Raw genomic sequence first — 7,740 nt, forward strand, 5'->3', positions numbered from 1 at the left:
GCGGGGGCAGTGTCTTCCTCAGTCTGGACGGTTCAGCAAGATGTGTTTGTAAAGCATCTAGTTCAAGGCCTGGGGGAGGCCAGGGTAATAGACCAGCCCATGGAGAGCGTTGGATTCACGAGGCACCGGGGGTTAGGACTCGGGGTGATTGGTATGTTGATGGGGAACCTCAGGGCTTTGCCAGCAGCTGTGGCAAAAACCCAGCATCCCGGAGTCAAGTCTCAAGCCCCCATGGCTGCATGTCCCCAGAGGACCCTCCCCTGCTGGCAGAATGCCCCCTGGGTAGATCTGGTCGCCCTCTGTGCCTCCCAGTGCTCCCACATGCCAAGGCCAAAAGGGCTCTCGGCCGCTCTGCAGTCCGTCGCCCAGCCTGGCTTCCCAGCTCCCCTCAGAGCCAGCGCTGTGTATGGACCGAGCTCCATCTAGCCACCTGGGGACTCCAGAGTCCCTGGACCCATGGGGTGGGGAGGCTGGAGCTCTTTGATGGCTTTCATTGTGGTAGTCCTGGAGGCCTCCTTAGGGGAGGTGGCCTTTGTCTCCAACACATCTTTGTATGTTTTGGTTTCAGACCGTTTGGTTTGATCTTCAGCAGCGCCTCTCGGATGAAGAAGGCACCAACATGGTGAGGCCCGGTCCCTTCCTGCCCCTCTCCTGCAGCCCCGTCCCTGCGGGAGCCCGGCCTCGATGCCGGCAGCTCCGTGTCTGACACCCCCGCCCCGGCACCACCACCAGGGGAGATGCAGCCCCAGCTGCTGGTCCCCCAGCCCTCCCAGGGGTGTTTTTTCGTTCAGAAACAGTTTGGCTCAGAGCAAAGTGATCATCGCAGTGACGCCAGGACAGTTGTGCTGCGCCTGGGGATGTTGCCTCTGGGACCAGAGCGCCTTGCAGGCGGCTCCCGGCGTCCCTAGAGCCTCTGGGAACACCCTTCTCGGGCGTCCTGCATTGGCGGGGCTGCTGTCAGCTTAGGGCTCTCCAGTCCTCGCTCCCAGTAGCCCGTATAAGCGCGAAGGGCGCGTGTGTACCTGTGAGGTTTCTCTGGTTTTATGTTGGCCGAGCGAGTTGTCTGAGCTCTCTGTGGGAGGGTCTGGGGAGGCCAGGTCTTGGGCTGTGCCCTGGGGGCAGGAGGGGTCCCGGGAGGACAGAGGGGCCGAGGGACACAGCCGGCCCACGGGCGCCCACCCTCACCCCTCTCCATGGCCCCCAGCACCTGCAGCTGGTCCGGCAGGAGATGGCCGTGTGCCCCGAACAGCTGAGTGAGTTCGTGGACTCCCTGCGCCAGTACCTCCGCGGCACTGCCGGGGCCGGGAGCTGCTTCCAGTGAGTGGGGCTGGGGCTGGAGGGCCGGGCTCCCCCGAGGTCAGACGGTGCCCCAGGGAGGTCCCTGGGGTTCCGGCTTTGCCCCACCTCATACAGTGGCCGTGACTCCGGCTCCCGGGCTTCCGCTCCGTCGTGGTCCCTGGGGTTGCTACAGGGGATGGTGGAGGGATGCGCGGGGCTTACTGGGCGATGCTTGGGGTTCTGTTCTGCGGAGCGGGGAGAAAGCGGCAGGCCAGAGCGCAGCTGAGAAGGGAGCCAGGTCAGGATGGGGCTGGAGAGGGCGGAATCTGCGCACCTCGCCCCCTCCCCGCCGGGCCAGCCACACTGGGGGAGGCAACCCCTGCCTCCACCCCCGGCCCCAGGTACAGTCTGCCCTACTGAAGGGGAGGAAGGGGGCCTGGCGGGCCCGGACCCCGCGCAGGCCTTCCCCCAGCCACCGCTGGGCCCATTCCAACTCACAAGAGTGTTTTAAGGAGGAAGTGAAACCAGAGGAGAGCGTGGCCAGAGGAAGATGCTTTTATTTTTAAAGATTTTTAAATGAATAAAAACCCTTTTAAAGCATCATCGCTTTGTCATTCATTTGGTGAGTATCCTTGGCCTCTGAAAGGCGGGGCCCTGTGGTGGGGGCGGAGGGACCCCCTGAACCGAACAGTCAGGAGAGCAGCTGCTGGGGGCCCTCCCCACTCCTGCCAGTCTCGGGGCGGGGCCCTGCTTTGAGGGGGACGGTCGGACAGCCCCTAACTGGTGCTTCTCTTTCAGCATCGCGGCCGTGAGGCTGGCTGACGGCTTCACCTTCGTGGTCTACGAGTTCTGGGAGACGGAGGAGGAGTGGAGGCGGTAAGCGGGCCGCGGGCCCAGGCCGACCCTCACCCTCCGCACCCCTTCCCGGAGCGCCCTGGAGAGAGAGCACGGAGGGCAGGGGCGTGATGAGCACCGTCCGTGGGGCATCGGCCACAGGGTGCTGGCTTTACTGGGCCGACTGAGGCCCTAACGGCCCTAACCAGCTGGGCTCTGAACCCCGGTCCTTGGCCAGCCTGGAAGCCGAGATGAAGTCTGTTGCCATCTGAGAACTGAGGCTCCAGGGACTCAAACCCCAGCAAGTTCTCTGGTTAAGAACGCCCGGTGGGCACCTGGGTGGCTCAGCCGGTTCAGAAGGCTCCTCGGGAGGCGGGAGCCCAGCCTGCCCCTCCCTGCTCCAAGGCCACAGCATTCAGCGGCCCTGAGGCTGGGCCTTCATTTCTTTAAGTGCCTAGTGTGGCTGAGGAGGAGGAAAGTCCCCGAACCCCGCAGAGCCAGGATTAGAGACCTGCGGCCCCACTCCTGGGCTGGAGGCCCCCCAGCACCCACAGCACCCCTGTCCCCGTCCCGCAGGCACCTGCAGAGCCCCGTGTGCAAGGCGTTCCGGCACGTCAAGGTGGACACGCTGAGTCAGCCTGAGGTCCTCTCCAGGATCCTGGTGCCAGGTAGACGGAAGTGGGTGTGCAGGGGGTCCTAGAAGCGGGAGCCCAAGGGTGTGAGAGTTGGTCCAGCCCCTGCGAGGGGTCCGGGCCTGGAGGCGGGAGGTGCTTCCCCGCCTCCCTCCGGGACAGGGCGAAGGGGCTGCCCTTCCCAACCCCCTGCTTTGTCCCGCCTCACAGCTGCCTGGTGTACTGTGGGCCGCGACTGACCACGTCCCTGAGGCCTTTGGATCCGCCTGCCCCTCTGCCCACTCTTTTCTAGCAACTTTGGTACATCCGCTGTCTTTTCACTGTACTTCAGACAAGAATGTATCCTCCCTGTTTGCTGTGAAGGAGCAGCCCCTTCCCCAATCCCCCGCCCTCCCTTAGCGGCTGCCGCCACTGGGAAACAGCAGGCACAGGGAGGTGTCCTGGGACCAGCACCTCCCCCAGCCCGGCCCAGCGGCCACGCATGACCCCTCCCCGCCACCCCCAGCCTCATGGGCCTGGGGGACACCCTGCCCAGGTAGGAGCTGCGCCCCTGTAGTGCCCCACTCGGCCTGGGCCCCGCCGCGCCGGACTGGAGCGCCCCCGTAGCCAGTGCCCGCTTGGCAGTCCGGCACCAATAAACACTGGTTGGGAACGGTGGTGTGCTGGTTTTCTTTCGAATTTTCTAGCGGACGGCCGCTAGATGCACAAAGCAGTCCTGGTGCGTGGGGCCCCTTACGAGCCGCGAAACCTTGACCCCATCACCCCAAAGTCTGTTTCCTTACCTGGAACACGGAGCCGATCAATCCGAGGTGCGTGTCTGACAGACAAAGCGGTGCCCGCTCTGAAGTCCTGGGAGGCCCCAGGCGCTCCCCTCGGGCCCAGCGGTTCACGACAAGGACTCAGAGAACTCAGCGGAGCCAGTTCACTCTGCTGCTGATTCCGGCACGACACAAGGGGACAGACAGACTGAAGTCAGCAGCAGGAGGACCGGGCCCAGAGCTCACAAGCCTCCCCGCCCGCTGTCTCCCTGCACTGACCTGTCCAGAGCGGGGCGATGGGGGCCCAGCCCTGCCCGGTGTTGACTTAGCCTCCAGCCCTCCTGCAGTCAAGCTGAAACCTCCAGGTCGGAGGCCCCCAGTAAACAAAGGTTTGAGATCAGGACATTCCAAGGTCCTAGAGCTCCCCTCCCCGCAGCCGAAGTCCGAGGGCACGGGGCTCCGGGCGCCCTGGACCCTTCACTGCACACCTGTAAGGGAGCTATTCCAACAAGACTCGAGACTTACACATTATTTCAAGTCCCGTTCTGGAACCTCTTTAACGTCCCCACTCTGTTTCCCTGGCCTGGAAGCAGACGGCAGATACAGGCATCCCAAGGGACCAGGAAAGAGTGAGGTCCTCAGCCAGGGCAACAGTGCGTCGGTGGGGCCTGGTGGGAGTTCTGGGGCCACGGAGGCACCCGGAGCGGCCAGCCTGGGACCTGGGGACGAGAGGACAGCTGTCACTGCCATAAGGCCCCCGCTCCCTCCCCCTTGGGTCCTGCCGCCTCCTGGTGCGGTGGATGCCGGTCCTTCAGGCACACCCAGTGACCCACAAGGTGGGCTTGCGGGAAGCGTAAAAAGCAAGTCCCGACCCCAGCTACGCACCTCCCAGCAGCACGTCCCTGCCGCAGCCTCTCCGCTCTTGAGAGTGGCATGTCCCAGGGTCCTGCCCGCAGCATCCACAAGCACCCCCAAAGCCAGTGCTGCTCCCATCAGCGCCGCAGTTTTACAAAGATTCTCGGGGCTGAGGCTCCTTGGGGTATAGCTGAGGAACCCCACGAGCTGGGCGTGTTACACGTCTGCCACACGTCCTGCACGCCGGCCCGCGCACTGCACCCGGACTGTAGCATCTCTGCTGACAGCAGCTGGAGCTCGCGGAGCCTCCGTGGATGCTGAGTGGGTGGGAAGAGGCTCCGGGGAGAACAGATTCCAGCCCCAAAAGGTACCAGAGCGCCCGCTGAATGTACACTTCACAACCAGGCACGCAGACACCATCTCCCTTGGTGCTGCAGGTGCCGCGCCGGGATAGGCAGGTTCCTGGCAGGGGTCGGGGGTATGTAAACAGAGAGGGCAAGCGACTCACCAGAGGTCACACAGCAAGCTAAAGGCACCACTTACATCCCAACCCAGAGCCACCTGTCCCCAGCCCGGTGCCCAAGCCCCTGTGCCACTCAGCACAGACACGTGAGAACAGCTCTAGGCTGGGTCATTAAGACATCGATCAGGTTCCTCAAAGACGGGTACTCTAGGAGCTGGCCAGCCCATTCCTAGGTCTACCCCACGCCCCCAGACGACTAAGGAGACACATGTGAGCAAGGACTTGGGTCCAAGCTCCGAAGGCCGTCAGCGGGGGGACAGGCCACGTGGGCTCCGGCCACACCAGGGAGTCCCGTTCAGCCACAGAAAGAAACGCAGTACGGACCCCTGCCCATCACGAATAACCCGTGAAAACACAAAGCCACATGCACGAGACCAGCCACGGAGGGATCTAGCATGTGATCCCATTCACGCGGAACGTCTAGAATAGTCTCATCTCTAGGTACGGAGAGAAGACGAGGGCTTTCCGGGCTGGGGTCCGAGGGAGGAGGGAGTGACGGGGTTTCCTGCTGGGGTGTCAGGAGTGTTTGGGAACCAGGCGGAGGTGTCCACCCAACACTGCAGTAACTGAATCATACACCTCCGACGGTTCCTTCGGCGTGACATCAAGCTGACCTCAACCGCCGCCCCTCCCCAAACCCCCATCAGCTCACGTGTCCACATCAAAAAGGTCCCCACCTGCGTTCAGCGGCCAATGCACATTCTCACCGTGTGCAGTTCCAGACCCGAGCCTGCCGTGGGGGGTGTGTGGGGGCCGGCCTGTGTCGGAGGAGCGGAGCTGCGCAGGGGCCTGGCAGCGCTGCCCAGCCGTGGGGGGCACCGGAGCCAGGGGGAAGACCCTCCCCAGAGCCCCCGGCCGCCCACGCCACTCAGAGCAGAACTCGTCACCTGTGACACAAAACCTCCCTCGGCCACGTCTGCAGGATGGTTTGAGACGAGTGTCTACCCTCACGCACGGCGGACACCGTGGCCCGTGACAGGCCAGCCTCTGCGCCGACGGCGTTGCGGGGGCGTCTCAGCTCACACTCCCCGCCAACCTGGGGTGGGAGAGGGGCCGTCCTTAGCTTGGTTTTAGAGGACAGCAAGGACACAGACTGCGACCACAAGGGAGAAGGGAGGCGGTGGCTGCTGACCTACCGAGAAAGGACGCTGCAGGACGCTGCAGGACGCCGCGGCTGACAACAGCACAGCGGGTGTTTGCCTGGGATAGCGACCTGAGGCCCCGGGCTAGCCAAGGCTGCCACCGCTGCTCAGCGGCAGGCAGGACAGGCTCAGGTCTTTCCGACCCAGAGCCCACCCAAAGCCCTACGTGACGCCACCATGACCTCGAGGACACGGCTTCTGCCCTTCCTGCTGGCGGCTGGCAAAACCTGAGGGGGCCTCAGGTGGAGAAGGACCACCCCGAGTCAGCTCGCACCTCCACCGGGGCAGACATCAGAGGGGAACACCCCGGCCAGCAGTTCTCTGCCGTACACCCCAGAACGATGATGGCTGTCCTACGAGATCACATCCTATTCCTGCCCGAGACCAGGCTGAAAATGACTGTCCCCTGCAGGGGGGGCGTCACCCTTCAAGGGTCCCACTCTCTCCCCCCTCCTCTCCCCCAGCATGGCGTACCAGTCCGCTGCCCCCTGACGTGCCGTCGGCTTTGGGGTGGGCCCTAGCACCCTACTTCCCTTTCTTCCCGGCTGCAGGAAGCTCTGTGTTCACCTCCTCTCAACCTCGGTTTTCTGGAAATAAAGCGACCGCGGCTCAGGCCCCTACCGCTGCTGTTGACACACCATCACCTCTGAATCTCACGGGGAGCCCGCCAGGCTGCGCAGTGTGGCCGCTGGGGAATCAGACTCCCACAGACGGTTCATAAACCCCCCAGATCTGAGTGAGCAAACGGCAGGAGCCAGCGGTCAAAAGCAACATTCCGAGCCCAAAGCCAGGCCTCACGGCGCCTCCTTCGATGGCCCTGTCCTTTCCCTACCACACTCCGTGCTTCCTGGGGACTCCAGGAGCCCTGGAGGGCTCGAGCCCGGCCGCAGCATTGCTAGAAGCACGTGGGACAGAGGATCAAGGACTCCACTGGCTGGTGCCTGCGGGGGGCAGCTCTGCCGCAGCCCACGGCCTGGCTCCGAGGCCCTCATCTGGGGTGGGGGGGCGGGGAGGCCGCTGCGGCCACCGGACAGAGGGTATGGCAGGGTGTGGCGCTGGCCCCCCTCACTGGGTCAGAGTCTACACCCGCGGCCAGGGCAGAGGAGGGCAGAGAGGAGCCGGGACTCTGCTGAGCCTCAGTGCCTCACCTGTAAAACGGACGAATGTGAAAACACGCTGAGGTCAAAGGAGCCGGACGCGAAGGCCGCTCACGGGGGTCCGGAAGCAGCGGGTCCATGCAGATGGCAGCCTCATGCTCCCCGGGGCCAGGCAGGGACTGCTGGTGGCACAGCTTTCTCTGTGGGGGATGAGACACACCGGAATTCGACGCTGGGGACAGCAGTACGACCCCAGGCACCAGCTTCCACTGAACAGTCCACTCCACGAGGCTGAACCTTACGGTGTGTGAGTTCTCCCGCAAAAAAGTGAATGCGAGTGGGTGGTATGGAAAACAGAAAACAAAAAAATCCAGTTGTATCCCCACTAGCCACACGGGCAGGAACCCATGACTCACCACCACCATCTCCTGACTCCAGCCCCGCTGCTTCCGGCCGACGTCCCAAGGCAGAGGAAGAGTGGCCCGGATCCAGTGATGGCCCGGACACCCCAGGTCCCATGCAGGGTCAGTGCCAACGAGCACAGCGACAGGAGCAGCCGGGCCCCTGGCCGCCTCCCTCCCCACCCTCTCCCCTACTCTGGGCCCGGGGCCGACCCCCGGG

At 64.0% G+C, this 7,740-nt stretch overlaps 1 protein-coding gene and 1 long non-coding RNA gene across 9 annotated transcripts in view; one reads left to right on the plus strand and one right to left on the minus strand.

Moving 5' to 3' along the window:
- The window catches only part of NECAB2 (N-terminal EF-hand calcium binding protein 2), a 27,804-nt gene extending 24,395 nt beyond the window's left edge, over nt 1-3,409 (plus strand). Inside the window, exons 9-14 of one of the 2 annotated variants that reach the window (XM_059381866.1) lie at nt 569-622; nt 1,205-1,317; nt 1,877-1,900; nt 2,077-2,154; nt 2,689-2,780; nt 2,955-3,409. In XM_059381866.1, the coding sequence (XP_059237849.1) occupies nt 569-622; nt 1,205-1,317; nt 1,877-1,900; nt 2,077-2,154; nt 2,689-2,780; nt 2,955-2,983 (390 nt within the window). In that variant the 3' untranslated portion in view covers nt 2,984-3,409. The remainder of the gene's footprint in view (nt 1-568; nt 623-1,204; nt 1,318-1,876; nt 1,901-2,076; nt 2,155-2,688; nt 2,781-2,954) is intronic. The other variant, XM_059381867.1, reaches the window with a different exon arrangement.
- Nucleotides 1,907-7,683, minus strand: LOC132005097 (uncharacterized). Of its 7 annotated transcripts, none has more exons than XR_009400730.1 (9): nt 7,536-7,683; nt 7,171-7,319; nt 5,768-5,916; nt 4,388-4,819; nt 4,028-4,221; nt 3,782-3,854; nt 3,527-3,674; nt 2,693-2,808; nt 1,907-2,127 (listed from the first exon to the last, which is right to left on the minus strand). It is a non-coding gene; the product is annotated as an uncharacterized LOC132005097 (long non-coding RNA). The 7 variants fall into 7 exon arrangements; XR_009400729.1 differs by having other exon boundaries at nt 5,588-5,916; XR_009400728.1 differs by having other exon boundaries at nt 5,558-5,916.
- Nucleotides 7,684-7,740: the final 57 nt, after the last annotated feature.

This window comes from Mustela nigripes, chromosome 17, assembly GCF_022355385.1.
Source record: "Mustela nigripes isolate SB6536 chromosome 17, MUSNIG.SB6536, whole genome shotgun sequence".
Taxonomy (NCBI): Eukaryota; Metazoa; Chordata; class Mammalia; order Carnivora; family Mustelidae; genus Mustela; species Mustela nigripes.